The sequence below is a fragment of the Trematomus bernacchii genome, unplaced genomic scaffold (assembly GCF_902827165.1).
Source record: "Trematomus bernacchii unplaced genomic scaffold, fTreBer1.1, whole genome shotgun sequence".
NCBI lineage: Eukaryota > Metazoa > Chordata > Actinopteri > Perciformes > Nototheniidae > Trematomus > Trematomus bernacchii.
The window spans coordinates 13,926,077-13,945,537 of NW_022987739.1; the positions used below are offsets into that span (position 1 = coordinate 13,926,077).

General features: G+C 39.9%; 1 protein-coding gene across 1 annotated transcript in view; it reads right to left on the reverse strand.

Annotated features, from left to right (window-relative positions):
• ano8b (anoctamin 8b) overlaps window positions 1-19,110 on the reverse strand; it is a 34,119-nt gene extending 15,009 nt beyond the window's left edge. Inside the window, exons 1-3 of the mRNA XM_034146488.1 lie at window positions 18,740-19,110; window positions 1,572-1,682; window positions 142-274 (exon numbers count right to left, since the gene is read on the reverse strand). Coding sequence (XP_034002379.1) covers window positions 142-274; window positions 1,572-1,682; window positions 18,740-18,914 — 419 coding nt within the window. The 5' untranslated portion in view covers window positions 18,915-19,110. The remainder of the gene's footprint in view (window positions 1-141; window positions 275-1,571; window positions 1,683-18,739) is intronic.
• Window positions 19,111-19,461: the final 351 nt, after the last annotated feature.

Genomic DNA, 19,461 nt, shown 5'->3' on the forward strand with positions numbered 1-19,461 from the left:
TACTCAATAAAAAGGGGGATTAATAAATGTTCACTTAGTTGCAGTTATACTGTCAAGATTAAGCCATAAGATATTAATGACTAAAAACAACCTTGAAAGATGTGTGGCTCACAATAGCCAACATTTGAAGAGAGTGCTTACTTTTCATACGTAGCGGTGACGAAGAACGCGTAGACTCGCGTGTGCTTGTGATGTCGGATTTGGATGATGAGCTCTGGGATTCCCAGCCGGATGTGGTTCAGTAGCCATAGCAACGTGTGGTCATCTATAGTGTCTGTGGCAGGAAATAAAAATGATTAGGCCCACGCATCACCGTAAACACGAGCTGCAGGGAGTACTCCCACAGCCCTGTACTATTTATTGCTGAGCAGCAGCTGGAGGTTAAGAGTCGTAATAACAAACAATACAGAATGACTTCTTCTCTACTTTCTTAGCTGCTGCAGAGATTCAATCTGGCCATAAAAAGCTTCTGCGACCTTCATGCTATGGCGAAGGAAATGAAATGAAGAAGTACGATCAATACTGTCATGATCCTTATCTTTATTATCCACATTATATAACTGTATTGATCCACTGTTCAGCGTTCAGGCTGTTCTTTAGTGGAAAAATAAAAACCTAATATACATTTGAGTTTTCAGCAACAATTAGAAATTATTAATTGGGGTTCTAGAAAATAATGAAAATATCCAATTATCATGAACATCCTCACGAGTGATTTGAAAAAGCTGCCTAGCTTGCTCTTTTGGTAGAGAAATGAGAATTAGAGCCCAATTTATTTCAAAATACTGAAATGATCATGTGAGAAAGATCTGTAAGGACCGTGTGATAAATGTCTACCTTATTTAGAGTTTTATTATTATTTTTCACTAAAAAGATGTTTACTGAACAATGTGTGTGCTTTCTGTGATACAATACATTGTCTGTTTCTTAACAACATTCAGGGTAAAGTAATTCTTTAGCATATCTTGATTAATATCGGCCCAATCCCAAACCACGCCCTACACCCTACCCCTACACACTCCCCCTCCGTGACGGAGTGCAGCTCAACGAGGCTCCCTCCTGTCAGGTGGAGAGAGTAAATGCAGCGGCAAGCTTCGGGACAAACTCCCCTCTCTCCGGCAGAAACAGGAAATGCCGTAACTGTATGTAACAACGGTTTCAAATCAGCATCTCTTAGACAAAACATTACAATTAATAACTCAAATAAAACTCCAAACATCTTTAACTGTATTGTAATTTTTTGTAAAGCTCTTTTAGTTTTAAACCTGATTTGTATTAGTTCGTTTTTGCAACAGTCTGTAAATATACACAACTTTATAATAAAATGCACACATTTACCTTTTTCTAAAAGGTATACGATCCTAAGTTAAAAAATATGAGGTTATCATGAGGTCGTTAACATCGCAATTTATCAGTGGATGTTTGCTGGAATTACTTGTTAACAGCTTGTTTCCTGACGGACACACACAGCGTTGAGACCGGTCAGGTAGAGACCGGTCTCGGCCAGGGTTAACAGGATATGAAATTAGTATATAGAAATACAAATTTGTGAACATTTATAAGTGCCTGACCTGCAAATGTCATGAGGACATCACAATTCTCCGTGGGCACCGTCTTCATCCAAGACTTATGAGACATGATGTGTCTCCCAGCCTGCAGCAGCCGCTTTCCAAACAACTTATCTGAGAGACAGAGACAGAGAGACGGACAGGAAGATAGACAGAGCCAGTAGAGACAAAGGGGGAGAGAAAGAGAGAGAGTCACCTTTTCAGAGTGAAACAGTGTAAAAAGCCATGACATTTTGAACATTTTCTGCAAGCCCCTCTCCAAAACTCTTACCCCTGCTGCCCTAACATACAAAAAGAAAGACAGTGACACACACAGAAAGACACACACAAACTCATCCTTCTCAGCGGGACAGATTTAAATGTCACAGCCCTTCGCCTCACAACATGAGACTGACAGAGCTTATCCTGCCCTGCCAAGACCAGGGGCCACACATTGTCCACAGTCTCTGAATTGTCACAAACGCTCTCAGCTCAATCAAATCAACACATCTAAATGCAGCTATTTCTCCGTTTGGCATATGCTAATATGCAAACATACTGTATGTATATGTAACATTTTGTCTATGCCAAATATAGCGCTATAACCTCATCCTCATGTGTAAAATTACCGTGGCTCTATTCCTGAAGTCAACAGCACACCAATAACAGCTCTAATGTAGCCACACAGTAATGTCACATTATAACATAGGCAATCTTAATGCAGCAGTCTGAAAGAAAATAAAGCATGGTATATATTTCTTCCTGGGTGGATATGCTATTACGTCATTGAAAATTGTTGTACAGTGTGCAGGCTAAAATTAACTTTTTCTTTGACACCTCATTTATCTGTCATTGACCTACTAGTTTCTCCTACTGATATGTTCTTCAGAAGGGCAGCAGAGCCAAGTGAGTCTGTAGCCAATTTAACCCCAGCCTCTGCTCAGCTGTCAGAGGACAGTTTGTGAAAATCATTTCCCGGGTCCTGAATAATAATGACAGCCGCCTGGAGAGAATGCCCGTCCCACAACAGCTCTGTGATCACTGAGGCATGGAGCATCAGAGGAGGCGGAAAGTGGGGCACTTTCACACATGCACATTTAGTATCTCAGAATTCATCCCAGAGTATACTATTTGTTTATGCAGTAAAGGAAAAATATACCTTAAAATTAAAAGCACCATGTCATCCTTCACATGAAGTGAATGTACATCATATAACTGGTTTACGTTTGCTTTTGAAAGTGAGTGTACACTAAAAAAAGGCCAAGGTCATTTCTCATGGCAGGCTATAAATTGAACCAAGATTTCACCACCACTAGCATGATGCTATTAATCACACAGTATTTCTGCGTGTTCTGTGGATCCCATAAACACCTGTCACATAAAAACATCATTGTGCTGCTGCTAAGTGTGTCCCTCTACTTCCTGGAAGAGAGAGGGGCGACAGAGAGGCACACATACCAGGGCTTCCCAGAAATAAACCGGATGGTCTTTCCAGATAATTTGTTCTCCATGTATATAGTACTGTACGGTATGTATTTGCACAAGCACTGCACCAACATGCAATAAAAAGCTGCTGAACAAACAGAGTCATTATGCCATTTCTAACAGCTTGGAGTAGGTTAAATGTTTTTTCACTTGAGCTCTTCAGAAAATTGGTCTGTTGGCAGATGACCGTTTTTTAAAGATGCACTAATCAATCATTTTGACATCATGAAGCAGAAGGTGTCATTGAAAAGGGTTAGTAGTAGAGTATAACAATAATCACACAGCACTGCAGTAACCTTCAGGTATACAAACACCTTTATGGTGTTTTTTTATATAATCTCTACTTTCAATGGACTAGGGCACTTAGTATACATTGAGCACTTGGCCTGTGTTCGTCTCTGACTTGTGGCTTTGCTGCATTTTCACTGCTGTACTACTTTACGAAGATTATCTTTAGAAAAAGCTCTGACAAACCCGCTGTATGCTGTTTGTAGATTTCTTTGCCAATAAGCTACAAGACAGTATGCTACCCATTGATCACCAACAACAGACTGACACATTAAGTGATAGCTGGTGAATACAGTGGAGCATCTAGCAGTTTCAAATACAGATATGTTCCTCAGCATATATTGGTGATCAAACCAGAGTTACACAAAAGTGAAATTGAACATTGGCAAGAAGCACGTCTCACCCAAAGAATACTTATGTTTCTCTATGCCTGTTTGATGAGTACACTGGCAAAGAAAATAGAGCCATTACAGACACAAATGTTTAGTTAATCCGAGGTTGACCTTTTCTTAAAATTCCTCAAAACATATTTAGGGATGGTAATCCTTGTAAAGATAAATCAAAACAGTGTTATTCCATAATTGTACCTGCAAACAGATCTTGAATTAGAGTAGCATTACTATTTAAAGGATCCTTCCCAAGTACTTACAAAGAGGTTCTGAAAACGTAATGTGTTTCCACACATCTCTTCCCCTCTGAAGAACAGTTTCAAACATTGAAACGGGCCGAACAGGAAACAGAGCGAGGTATTTTAGATGTTTTAATCTCGAGTGGTACTCCGGGATAGTAAAATCTGACCAACCGCTCCACTGGGTTTAAGAAAAAAGGCTGCAGGCAGTGCTGCGACATGACAGCAATTCTAATGAGTCCTGTATTCATCGCTGAGGGCAACACACACGCATACACACACACACACACACACACTCCTGGACAGCCAGAAGATTGGTTTTACCATTCAACAATGCTTCAGTTTAAAAGCCCCAATACTGAGCATGTGTTTCTGATGGTTTGCATTTATTTGTGTAGTAATTACTTGGTTGAACGAGGACTGATTCATACACGCGTCAAGGGTTCACTGCACGGACTGGGCCAGTCTGCATGCCTAAGAGTGTGTTTTCACACTACACAATCACACAACCTCTCAATGACGTAGTTCCCTCAAAGCAGCACACCTGAGACCACGGCCAGCTGAGCAGAGTATACGTCTGTTTATCAGCAGAACATCATCAAAGCTTTTCAGCGTCACCATTAAGTAACAAATCAACAACCCATAACCGATAAGATTTAATAAGTTAAATGAGGCACAGCTGATTTTTCTGTTATTTTATCACAAATCTTTAATGTATACAATTCATTTAGCTCTATTTTTGGTCTCAATCAAGTCTTGAAAGAATATATCGCATTCTTTAGATGTGAAATGCTCCATTAGCTAGTTGCTAAAGGCTGTTTGGTGCTGGGTATGTAGTTTACAAAGATTTTCTGGTTAAAAAGAAGCCTGCTATGACTAAAAATGATGCAAGTGAGATAACAGTAAACCAAAACTGCAAGTTGTGCGCCCAAACACCAAAACAATGAGTTAAATAGCTCCATAGAGCTGACCTACACAAAGGATATTGATTATAAAAATATATCACGGCACTCGCGTTTTTGATTGTCACAGCCCATTATTTTTTTACGCATTTGATTATTATCCCCACTTCCTGAATGTATATGGAATGTATGACTAATTTCTCAATAAAAAACATACTTAATATTTTAAGTTTTAATGGTTAGAGAAGTTAAGAAGAAGCTTTTAAATGCTTAAACATTATTTTTTGGGATATCTCACGTAAGTACAGCCCAGTTACAGTAGTTCATCTCTTTAAAAATAAATGTTTGCAATTACATAGAAAACTCTTCCAAAATGTCATTTATACTGGCAAAATAAGAGAAATGTTCTGAGTTTGAGCCCTGTATCAGAAACCAGGGCACCGTGGAGCAGGTTGGCCCAGGACGAGCAACGGTACAGATAAAGCTGTATTACTCACGGCCTTCACACTGAGACAACTGTTTCAGGGCAACGCTTATCAGACAGCAGCCAGGCAGGCGCAACAAGCAGAGTGTCTTTCTGTGATCTGAGTTGCTCTATGAAGCATTACTTTGGGGTGTGTGTGTGTGTGTGTGTGTGTGTGTGTGTGTGTGTGTGTGTGTGTGTGTGTGTGTGTGTGTGTGTGTGTGTGTGTGTGTGTGTGTGTGCTCTTGAAATATAAAGTACCAAGATTAATAGGGTGTAAATCTGTTATGAAACTCAGGCGAAGCACTGAGATGAAGGTCTCAGACACTAAAGAAAATATGATGCATTTACTGCCTTGGCTGGAGGTCAACTTTTAAGACTTTAGTCAGTCAAGTAGGGGTTATTTTAAATGTTGGGGTCCATGTTTAAGCAGCTGGAACAAAAGTTTGGATCGGGTCAAAAGAATATATTATAGTTTGGAACGAGAGAGATTTGCTAATTTGGTTTGATAGAGAACACAGGTTTCTGAGTCATTGAGATTTATGAAATCATTGCAGTGAACATATTTTATCCTGTAATGTAAACCTAAATCAAATGATGAACTGTAAACTGATTTTAATGTGTGATTAGTAAGGCATCTATGATTAAAGAATCAGGTATTTGAGCAATAACTTGGATAGAAAAGTTAAAGATTAAACGATTAATTTGACTCTGCGATAAAGCAAAAAAGTAGGCATTGACTTTTCCTTTCCATTATAGATATAAACTTCCCACTTCCTTTGTATAATGCAGCTATTTCTTTGGTAGAGGGCAGCAGAAATATACAAAACAACTTAATGAACAATTTCTGCAAGTAGATTATAACATTTACTTTGTACTGCAAACATACAGTAATGAACTAAATAGACTATTTTCTAAATTCAGTTCATAAATTCAAATCTAATTTCTGAAGAAAGTGGTGGCAACACAGGTAGACTATAAAATTAAGTGCCTAACAGAGAGAAAATGTGATCAGTAAGAAGAAGTTAAAGTGATAACCTGTAAGAATGTTTTGTCACTTAGGCGATTACCAGTAATTGCTTTAGGGTTTTGCATATAGAGGCCCCCCATTGACACTCACTGTAGCTTTCTGATGTGCGTTATTCTTTGAACAAGCAGCTGTTTTTGCTTCAGTAGATGTACAACTTTTAAGAAAATAAATGTCCCTGGAACAACAAATGGTATTAAATGATGTTGAAGGAACCCTTTTTTCATATTGTCCCTTGTTTGTTTAACCAAGAATGCGATTATGAGACGGCAACATGTTTGCTGAGTGACCGCCAATGGTCTATAATTACAGGTGTGATCAGGGGATCACTTTACCAGTTGATAGCCTTTTTTTGTCATTGAATACACAGCCCTAAGGAAACACAAGGATAACACAAAGGCAGTATGTGGGTATAACAGCAAATATGGAATTCATTTTTACAATTCAAAACGCATACAAATAAACAAAATGCTAAAATGCTTTTCTTAACATTGGCACCTTTAAAACGCTAGCATTATTTAGGAGACAAAATGTTCTCCTTTCCTAACTTTCTGAGGCCTGCAGTGCAGATTTAGCACACTGGTTTGATGCTGAGGATTTATACTTTCAAAAGCACCTCTAGAAAAAGATGCCTTTTTTAAATATGCCTGGCAACAGTGTGTATTTCCTAAGATGCCTGAGACATAAAGCGGGATTTATCTTCTCAGCAGCAAGTCATTTTGAAGTTTGCCTCTTATTTAGCCAGTCTAAGACAGGCAGTTAGACAGACGTAAACACATAGACATAATGTAATGAAAGGTACAGACACTGACATAACTCCCGAGAGACAATGAGAGAGAGTAGCAAACAAAATAGGAAGAAAAAAAACCATTTCAAATGTCACAAATGGAACAAATTACCCTATTAACGATTACTGCAGAAAGTGGGACAGAGAGACTAATCAGGTTCAAACACACAACAATTTACATTCCCAACTATGTACGTCCCTATCCCATACAGTCGAGTTTACACACAGCCACAGTAGACTATAAGCCAACCGTACTGACAGACAGCGCCTATTATAACCTGTTCCTAAGTCCCTAAACTCACACACAGACATGAATCAACTCACACAGACATGCAGAAAGGATTAACAACATCACATGACTGCAAATGTACATATAGAGAGGTGCACCAAGGTCATGCATACTGAGTCATCTCATCATGCAGCTGAAATGTCTGAATTAAATACCAAATCAGACCGTTCCACCTGTGAAGATTATGGGAATCAAGCTGCGGATTCTGCAAATGCAGCCTACATGCCTTGAGAGGAAAAAACGAACCATAACCCACCTCTCCTCTTATCTGTCTCTTTCTTTTCCTCCCACTTCTCCCTCCCTCCTTCATTCTTCTACTCTCAAACTCACTTTATTGGTTGTCGCAATGGCCGCCTCACTGCACCCTCTCAGTGCAAGGTACACAGTCTGCATACATTTTGGCATCAAATCAACAAACACAAACAGTCCTAGTTCCATATTGAATCTCTCTTTTCCACTGGCAGCTGCACACACAGATGTGTTTTGGATGATATGAAAGCCCCTTCTTCCCGTTGCAGCAGAGCACTCCACATTTCTCCTTTTCACTTTCTTTCACCTTAGTCTTTCAGCTCAGTCTCTCTCACTCCTGGTTATATATTTGTGTTGCTACCATCCCTGGCTCTTTCTCTCATCCAAATACTCTCTCTTAGCCCCCCTGGGCAGATTCTCTCAGTCCTTCCTTCTCTCTGTGCTTTAAAAAAAAAAAAAAATCTCTAGCTCTCTCAGCTCTCTTGCCTTCGCTCTCACTCATACTGTCTCAAGAGGTATTTGCCATCATCGTGTACACAGAGCTCCCACAGATGATGCCTTCAAAGGAGGCAGAGGGAAAGAAGAGGGGCATGACTTGATAGTGATACAAATACACCTGAATTGACACTGAAGTGCAGATGCTTAAGTGGCAAACATAAGTGTTTTTGGAGACGCTTTATTTCTGACATTTGCAGTAGCATTACAAACACCCATCTGTCATTACTGAATGAAGGTGCATTAAGAAAATCATTAAATGTTTCCATACAAAGACAAGCAACAACCAGCTAGGCCAACATCAGCGGTGTAAATGCTTTTATTTGTTTTTCTGATTTGCTATTTGCCTGAAATAATGCATGCTGCTATTTACCAAACATCTTTCTCCAGCCAGCCATTAATAAATAATGCTGACATAGAATAATTACCTTAGGCTTACAACAGACATCTGCAATGTAATATTACAAATAAAACTAAACTATATTTTATTTTAAAAACTGTAAAAGAACCACGATTTAAATTAACAATATTTAGCAGGTATATATATTATTTACATGTTAGCATCTAATATTTGCTGGTTAGCACAAATGTCGTATTGGTGCAGTATTGGCACAACAGGAAGAACAGGAAATCTTTCCACTAATCCATATACTATTTCAATCTGGTTACCCCTACTACTCGCCTTGGAGACATACTAAATGAATTTACTAAATGAACTGTGAGATTTGTACATATTTGTAGTGTTTTGTTAACAAGTGAAACAAAATTCAACCCATAATCTTTAGATCTTCAGCTGAATTATCTGAATGAAGCCACGTCACCAGGGATTTGTCAACGTTTTTGAAGTTCTTGTCGCCACATTGGATATGTTGCAGATGTCAGAAATGTGATGCCTGGCATGAATGTTTTATGCCCTCAAATTCTCAAGAGGGATAAAAGTATTTGTATTTGATGTTATTGAGATTAGCACCGTCTTTGTTCAGGAGGGATATAAAAAGGTGTCTGTTCCACCTTTGTGATGAAAATGTCAGTGCTGGTGGATGTCAGAACTCTGGTTTCCTCATTAACGGGCGCACAGAGGATAATAGGGACTCGTCCTTGGCCTCAAAATAACAATGATACATGTGATACTGGAGCCCCCTGTGGCTGTCTGCCAAGAGAAGGACAAGGCAAGACCATGTAGGAAGAATAGAGCCACAGTGCTCACAGCAGAATGGTTAGAAGTATCACTTTTCCACCATCCAACCTTATTTCTCTCCTTTACATCACTTTTTGTCTCAGCCTCTAACTTCAACAACTCCTTTATTTTGTACTGGTTTTTTGTTTCTCTCTTTCTGCCAAGTCGGCTAATCAGATGGTCATTAGGAGTTAGCTGGGTAATTTAGGCGAGCTAATGTTCCTCAGCGAAAAAGCAAAGACGATTGTGCTGTAGGGTTAAATGAGGAAATGATGCAGTCTACTATTCAGTCAGGTAACAATCATGAACAGGAGCCACTGCTTAATCTTCTTCAGGCCCAGACTACTCCTGCAGACAACCACCGACTGGATATCTAACTGGCAGAATTGAGCATTGTCAAGGGGAGGATTACGAATGATGAATAAGCGAGTGGTGATGATGAATATAGTCGTGAATGGCAGCCTTTGTGGAGCAAACAGACCTCCTTGTTGAGAATCGGTAGGCAACTGCCAAAGTGGAGGAGGGGTTTCTGATAAACACACAGAACAAAGACACACAGAATACACACAGTGCAAACACATGCTTTTGGTCATTTCTGTGTTGCGTAGAGCAAGCTAAGAGTCAAGGCAGCACTGTGGCATTTTGGATGATACCAGGTTAGATACCCAGATACAGCGTGGCACAGTACTTTGAAAAAAGTCAAATGGAGATGGCATTGATCATGTAAAAAAAAATATGCTTATGTCTTACTTGCCTAGATCAAAACATCTTAATTGCTCTTGATATCTGTGAATTCAATATGAAGTTGGATCTAGCAGCAGGTTAGCTTAGCTTAGCATAAAGGCTTGGCATAGGCATAGATAAAACAAGCCAAATATAACGAGTAAATAAATTGGCCTTAAGATGGAGCCATGTTAGCATGTATCCCTGTTTTTGTTCTTTATGCTAAAATTGGCTGTCTGTAGCTTCATGGTAAAAAACATAATTGAGCGCGGCATTGACCTCTTCATCTAATTTAGGGCAAGAAAACAAATAAATACGCTACATATGCTACTATTCCTTTATATGCTATAGGTTTACCTAGAAGGCAAAGAGGGAAGCAATCGAGTCACTATGACACAAGCATTTATTTTTCAGCGCACACAGAGGGTCATATGGAGGACTTAACAACTCAGGCGTTCATAGAAAACAGACTCATACATTTTTTAAATCTGTAACAGAGGACATGAGTGTCTAATGTAGGCCAGTTACTGTACACCTGACTAACTGTGCCAAACACAAACCTAGCAACCTTTTTTTCAAGAGTTTTTAGTGGAATTTAATGGAATTATGGGAAGATATCAAAATTGAGGGGATTCAGTTTGTGCAAGTATCTCAGGAGGTCATTCATAATTATAATCATTAGATAATTAAGCACTTAGTGCAGTGAAACTGTCCAATGGATGTTGGGCAAACTGGGTATTTGTTTGGGACTGTCAAAATTGAAGAAGGAAGGGTAATAAAAGAAGGAATTAAGAGAAAAGATACCGTAGTATTTAGTCAGTCAGTCTGATACTGGTGGATTAACTGATCGGTAGGATGATACAAGTATCTATTCCTGGACAGGAAAGATGTGAGGGAGGCTCCGAGTGCGATCAATAGAGGAACCAGTGATTATTGTACATTACTACACCAATCCTCCCATTTCCTTTCTCACTCAATGACAAGCAGGAAGACATCTTTAATGACTTTGCAGGCTTTGATTTCTCGTGCCTTTCGAAAAGGAGCCTGAGGAAGATCAATGCAGCATTTCAGTTTTGACTCATCTAGCAAACTAGAACTGTAGAAGCAGCATACTGTAGGAAGTGTGACATGGTTGGATTGAATTTATTCAACTGATTGAATGGATTGGAGCAACTGATTTTATAGTTTTTCTTTAAGTTGGTCAAGCCTCTTCAGTTTTCTAAAATAAATAATCTTCTCTATGTGAATGAAGACAGTCAGGCTCAAATTACATTACATTCAGTGTTTCCCCTACCATTGTCTTGGAAATTCAAGGTGTTTTAAAAAAAAAATAATAATAATTCTTAGGGGAAACACTGACATTACATTACATGTCATTTGTTAGACGCTTTTATCCAAAGCGACTTACATACTCAATACTGTGGACAATCCCCACAGGAGCAATTTGGGGTGAAGTGTCTTGCCCAGGGACACAACGACATGCTGACTGCAGTGGGACTCGATCTTGGTACCCCCTGATTCGAAGTCCAGCACTCTAGCCACTGAGCCACAGCCACCCGTCAAATAACTTCACACAAACGATGCTTTGGTCTCATATGCTTAATACACAATGGTCAGAAAGAAATGAAAAGCTGGATATATTTCCCTCTCAAATGAAAAAAACGTATACGGCAGTGGCAGTGCAGTTTATTTTTCTTGACAGCCATTTTATTCTGGAATTATGAGAGACACGGCACAATCGCAGCCTCCGAGGGAAATGATAGGAGTAAAAGATGCAGCAAGCACAACACTGCACCAGAACCATGGTTCTGCGACCACATAACAAAAAGGTTTTTCCCAGTCAACATTGACAGTGTGCAAATAGATGAGCTGGAACAGCATGTTCCCCCCTTGGTTGTGGAAAGACCACATTCAGATTCGTATTAAAAGGCAGGGGCCAGAATGTGACGGGACTTTTCAGACAAGGACAAAAGATCCAAACTAAACAAAAGGGGGACGAGTGAAAACCAAGACTTTCCTTCAACCCCACTTCAGAGGACCGATCAGCACAAACTCAACCAATACAACTTTATTATTAAACTCTAGCTGAGCTCCCAAAGCTCCTACATAATTATTGTTAACTGTGTATATAATAATATAAATACTTCATTAAGTGTGACTTTCAAGTGGACAACCTGAAAGCTACTTAATGTAAAAGAAAATCTGAAAGTCATCTTGTTTAAGATGTTTCTTTAATCTTTTAGCAAGAAGGTCAATTTAATAAAAATGTAATATGTAAAACTTGACAATGTGAAAGGGGTCGCTCGTAGTGATGAATCTACAAAGAATTATCCCTAAATCTGCAGCTCCTTTCGGCTGTACTGAGCAATATAGCTTGTTTCAGCTCCTTGTTTAGCGTATGGCTGCAACTTTACTGTTTGGTTTACACTCCACCCTCTAATTGTCTAGTTTTCAGCTGCATCAGGCGTTTTTGGGGCAAAAAAGAAAACTCATTGTACACAACCTACTGCAAAGATAAGTTGGCATTTAGAAGCTTGAGATTCCTGCATTTCATCAGGAGATGATCAAAAACATAATTTAAAGGAAGTGAATATTAGACTTGCATTTGTATGGTACTTTATTCTAGGGGTTGTATTTGACAATTAAGCTCAAACTAAAAGGAAACTTGGTCCTTGGCGTCAAAGCCATTTTGAAGGTTAATGGCACTGGCATGATTACAGAAAGTTCAACAAGGGCTTACAAAAACAATGCAGTGCCTTGATGACAGATGTTGCTTCTGGCAGGCATACAAATGAACATTGTAGGAACCTATACATCAACAAAGAACATTGATTAAAAAGGAAGGAGGGAAGAGCTCTGTGCCAAGATCATACTGTATCTGTAATCTACAGCTGTGCAGTGCTCTATGCTAATGTCTGAGCGAAAAGTGTTGCGTCTCCCTTTACAGAGCTGTGCATAAGGTACTGTCTCTGTACACTTCAGTAGGAGATACTGGAAATGGTAGGGACGAAAACAAAGAGGAGAATGAAGGGCACTGATTCTGTTAATCATATTATCAAGCTCGCTTCCTCTCTTACACAATTGCCAAACAAGATAAAAACACAGAGCCACAGAGGGAAAAAGGATGGATATTAGCAGCAAAAGAAAATGCAATGGGAGAGTGGCTTCAGAGTAAACCAGTGTGTGCATTCATTTGGAGCAAACATTTCATGAGGGTGAGGTTCAGATGATGAAGATTGATTGCACATCCCAACCTACTGACATAGACAAAATATACCTGCTAAATAAAAGAAGTCACAGGAGGGACTTACAAATAATAGAGAGGACAAAACCCTAGAATACAGACTAAGCCATTGAATGACTAACTCTGATATGGATAACATTTCTAGTTAGACACCTTTCCCCCATGTGTTGTAGTTTATACTATCACCATCTTTCCCTAGAGGCTGCAGGGTGGCTCATGTGGAGCAATTCCCCATGAATAAGGTAGCATTCTTCAATATGGTCATCATATCTACTTCCCAAAAAAGGAATAGAATCCACACCTATCAGTACAGTCAATGAGCATAAAGGACAGGGTGACCAACTCAATTATTTTGCCCTCAGGAATGTAATATCAGTTACACTCAGGAGGGTCTGTTTATTGACTTTGATCAGAAGGGAGCGTAAACTCACAGATAAGGTCTCTGTGATGTATCACTGCTTCCACACAACGCAGGAGACAGGCGACACCAGCAGCATTAAGCTCTGGAGTGTGCATTATCATTTTCCGCTTACAGTTTGATATTCTTCATGGCTATAAATGGAAAAGTATAAATTTCCGGAGAGCATGAATGGGGATTTAGAAGTTGGTTGGCTAGAAGCAAAGATGCATTATGGGTGATACGATTAAGCCATTTAATACTTGAGAATCTAGGGCAAGCGAATCACCACTGGCAAGACAAATGATTTCTCACCACTATGGGACAGAAACTTCCTCAAACACACCACATTAAATGGCTCTGGATACAGGTGTATACATAGCAGTAACAGGGGGAAGCTGTAACCTGAAGGTGTCTGATAGTTGAGGTGGTACTATCATCACTAAATGAAAACCAAGCCTACCAGAATCAGGTAACACAAGGATCACTGAGCTGTTGGTCAGAGGGTGCGGCCACACAGATCCGTTTCTAGACGGATATAAAGTCAACAGAGTGCGATGCTCTTGGTTTGTTTAAGAATTACATTTGATGCAAGAACTACTTTATTGTTTTAACACATGATGGCAACTGTGAAATACAGCAATCATCTCCGAAACAGGAAGTCCCTCAACATGGGCAGAAATCTGGCAGATAAGTTATAGCATTATTGTCCCTGTGCAACAAACAGACCAATATCCCTGAGAGAAAATTACAGTAACAGATATTGAGTCTGATACTTTAACTCAGGGTATATGCAGTGATACTATTCTGTCTTTAAAAAAAAATAGTTAAACAACAATTAATTTGAAAAACCAAACAACTTGGTACTCATTGGACTCATTTGTATGTGACCCTATAAACTGAGTTAGATGCCCACCAAGACGGATTATTTTAACTAATAGCGGTAACACTGACATTTGACATTGATGTCAGTGTTGGATTGGTGCATCCCTAAACGTTACAAGAACATGAGGTGCTGAATCTTGTGAGCCTGGAAATAGACAATGAAACAATTAACAGCCATACAAATGATCATCAATTGAAATAATAGAAGCACTAACTGCAGTGTTTATCTTCTTTTAACCGGCACCTTATTCACTTTAATGATCTTAATTATAAGGCAACTGCTCATAATAAATATAATGTGTTATCGCTCAAAGCCAGCAAATTCATTTTTACAGTATGTCTGATGGTCTGCTTAATTCTTCATGAGATGTTTCCTGCACATCAAGCGATGGTCTCCCAAAGTAATCTTTTAGTTGTGTGATTGATTGATTGATCGACATGATATAAAGCCCGAAATATAGTAGCAGCAAGGTCATTTACCACACTGGATAATGCAGCTAATGTGCAGCTCAGTGCTTATTCTCCAAGAGGAGAGGAGAAGGAGAACAGGAAATAGATCTCCGTGGAGCAATGAGTGAGAGTGAGATGGGCAGAGAGAGAGGCATTAAGTTCAGAGTCATTAGGCACAACACACTGCTGTCATTATATCATACTGCATTACATTCCTCAGCTTCTCCATTAATGAAGCTGTGGGAGAAAATCCAATGGCTCAGTCTGTCTGCGGCTGTGGAAAACAGAGCTTCTTTTGGGAAGTTCAGCATGAGGCTTTTTCCTCTCAACACTGCCCTGCCTTACACTGATGTATTTAAAGCTACCTGTGTGACACTGAACCTGACTAAATCTGTCTGAGGAAAAGCTGGAGTATTCTTCTCTCTGCAGCGAGGGGGAGAGAGCACAGCCCTGACTAAGAGTATAGATGAGTGCAGATCCATGCTTAATACATTTTTCTCATATATTTTGCAGACTGAAAGTGTGCATATTAATGCCAAGCATCAAGGATGGTGTTAAACAGGTTAACATGGAAGAAAATGGACCCTTCAGATCTCACCACTGCCTCAGAGAAGACCGCTATCATACTAGAACCCGGGTGAAAAAAGGGTTTTGAAACTATTTTAGAACAACTTTATTTGCTGAACATGCACAATGTTTTTTTTAAAATACATATAGTAAAACATATTTTATATAGTGTAGCTTGGGAAATAAAAATAGGTTACTGGTTAAGACTGTCCTGTTATTGTGTAACAATTCCTACGTATTTTCTAATGGGCAATTCAGGGTGTCACAGTGGTTGTGAAAGATACCCATGCATGCGTCTTAAATTAATCACAAGGGTATTGTTGTCCTGGTGAAAGTAACTAGTCAGTTATCATCTCCATACGCTTATTAAATAAAAACGGCCGACAACAGTCACTTAGTGTGAGTAAAATAGAAAATAGAAAATGAAGTTAAAAACTAAGTATTTATAGTACACTAAAGGGAGTCTAAACATAATTTTTTGGGGTATTCGAGATATGGAATTTCAAGATGAAACTCATCATCACTAAATTCTCACTTTTTCCAAAGTGAGAATGAATGCCACTGTATATCCTAACAAATGTCCTAAATCCTGAACTACCGCGCTCTCTGATTGGAAGACCACAAATTACATGACCTGATTTCCATAACACAGAATCTTATCAACACTGGCCTCAGAGGGAACACAAACTAATTGGCGCGACTTTTACTTCTCATTTTCGAATGATGGTCGCTTAATTAATCCTTGAAACGCCGGCTTGTGAGTGTTTGAGCTACAAAGGGAGATGGCTGACAGGATCAAAGTCATTCCAGTCTACTGAGGAGGGATTAGGAAAATGTGGTGGGGGCATGGAGACAATCGAGCATCCAAGCCTCCAGTGAGGAAAATCCTTCCAGGCAGAAACCGAAATCTCAACTGGAGAAATCAGCCTGACTTGCCGCTGTGCTAGCTGACTGACACAGACACGTGTGAGGGCGGTTATGTGATATCATGGTAATCCCACTGCAGACCCATAACCCATTCCATCAGCCTCATGACCCATGCGAGGCGATACAGGAAAGTGGGGGCAAGAGGTTTTAAGATGGTAAGAAAGTCAACATTTCTGATTAACATCCAACCTTTGATACTTATCAACAGCAAACTGTGATTTATTGTGATCTATTGCGAGTATTTTTTGCATTGTCTGAGATTCATGTCAGTATTGTTTATACATTTAACCCTCCCTAAAGCTGTCATTTATGATTTCATGGTCAGATATAATATTCCCCAAAAACAAAACAAAACGAGTGGAGGCTTTAGTTGTATTTGACAGTATTTAACACAAAGCAGGTGGTTCTACTGAACTGGAAGGAACATTCTGTCCACCAAACAAGAAAGGTGTTCCCAAAGTGGGTTACATCATTTTGTTAATCCTGTTATATATATATTAAATATAAGTTCTTGTTTTGTTATTTGCATTAGTTCTGTACTGAAAACCTATTTGTATTCACAATGTTATCTGTGAGCTATTAGCGCTTATTCATGGCATGATTACAGGTGTAATAAGGGAGCAGCAGGTAGCTGTAAAAATGTTCACATGAGTGTTTGAAGCGTATGCATTACACTATTCACTTGTGTTTGATTGTTAGACCCTGCAGTCAAAGTGCATTGGTCTTTTTTGTAATAAGCCACTATAACAGAGGTTGTTTCCACTGTTGTTCTTTAACACAGTACAAATTCCTTTATTTTTCAGGGGGAATTGATTCCCTCTCTTGTGGACATAATACTCCTTAGTGCTTAGTGGGCTCAAGCACAGTCTCTGTAGGTTTGAATATAATTTAACATTTCTCATAATGTTCACAAACTTTTGATTTCAAATCAGGAGCATTAGCATGATAAAAAATGTAGACAAGATGACCAAAATGACAAGCCATCCGATGCCAGATTCAAGAACCATTATTAACTTTTACATGAGCAGATGTTTGCTTTTTGTCTCTACTTGTTTAGACTAGTCAGCCTCTTTACATCAAATACTGCTTCAATCTAATGAGGTAACTGTGAAATTGAACTAATCATCACATTTCTGACCCTTCAACCCCTATATAACCCATTCAAGAACCAGAAGTGGCACTGCTGGGTGCATCGGGCTGCTCCAGTCAGCAGCTCAGGTTACCTCTACCAAGTGTGGAAAGCAGCGCTCATCGGCTGACAGCCCACTGCTACACTGCATCACTCTGCAGCAGTATACTCGCTGGGCGCACAGAGGAGGCTCTGCACCCTGGCTGGGCAGTGAGGCTCTCTAGCCAGGCTAATGTTGTGCTCTGTTCCAAAAATAACATTGTTTACAATTCTTGCAACCAGATAGTTATGATCTGGCCTTTAGATCCGCTATCAGTGTCAAGTAAACAGAAAGCTATATATGTTAAGCTTTGTTTTAAATGTATAATACGACTTCCTAAAAATAACGTAAGCTAATTTAGGGAGAGCACAACCAAACATATAAATGGTACCACATTTTGGGAATATTCTTATAATAATGGTAGCTTCTAGCTTGTATGGCTGAACCCTCATTAAAATGTCAAAACATGGGTTAGGGTTACACCTGCCCCATCCAATAGCATGGCAACTGACACTGAGGCAATAACGTGGAAATAGACATTGGTGGTCTAGTCAGGCTACTATAAATCCCTGGATGACATCATTAAGTTAATAAACCTTTGGTTACCTGGCAGATTATACATAACTGATCAGAAATCCAATAAATAAAAAACAACTAGCTGCAAATAATAGCCTAAGTAGCCTACATATACTGTGGGTAAATAACTTAAGCACAAGGCTTGACATGACAGGAGGTAACCTAGAATAAGGTCAAAACAGACACTAGGATGTGCGAGCATGTAGCCATTTTCATCAGGAGAAGATAACATATCAATGGCTTATTTGAAAAGTCTCTCCTAAAACAAGTTAAAGACAGTATTTATAGGCCTGCAGTACAATAAAGTAGTCATTTTGGGACGCCCTCGCCGAGACAAAAGAACGGTGCCTCGAGGTGTTGGTGCGGTGCTCGTCTCGTTTCCAAATATCACGTCCACCTGTCCTCTCTTCCTTTATGCGCTTCTAAAACCGCATCATTCAAAGCAACACGCACACCGGACTCACCCAGCACTCCGGAGGAGCTTTGTGACGGGGCAGCGCCCGGGTCCGGCCTCTCCGCTTCTCCCTGCTGAGCTCGGTGTCGGTGCCGGGAGCTCTCGGTGCCTTCGCCCGCGGCGGCTGCACCACTGGCGGCCGCCGCGGCTGCAGCGCCTGACGCCGCCGTTCCCGCGTCGGGCATGCTCTCTATCAGCGAGGAGCGACGGAAGAGGAAGATATTCTCCGGGAAATTGTACAATGGTATCGCATCTCAGGAGGAAGGCAAAGCATGGGTGTAGCGCGGCGGCCGGTTGGTGTCCGAATGAAGGGTTAAAGGAGTGTGAAAGTGAAGTGAAGGTTGTCGGTGCAGCAGCCGGTCATCCCGGTGGTACTCTGGAGCAGGATGCGCGGCTAGATGGAGAGCGCTCCTCCGACGACTAGAGGAGGGACAAAGAGAGGGGGGCGGGGGGAGGGGGCTGGGTGACACACACCTTGAAACAATTTGGTAGCCTGATGATTTCATGTAGGCCTATATTGTCCCAGATTGCGTGAGCGAGATAGGTTTACATTTGCTGTTAATATAAATGTTTATTTTTTTATCATATCTCATTGTATCTTTTAAAATGTGTAATGCTTGACAACACTGCTGCTGTGACCAAATCATTTTTTTTTCTTCTGTATAATGTTCATTCAATGTATTCTTACCGTCTCCAAGGAGACATTTATATGTATCGCCTAGTGACCCCTGC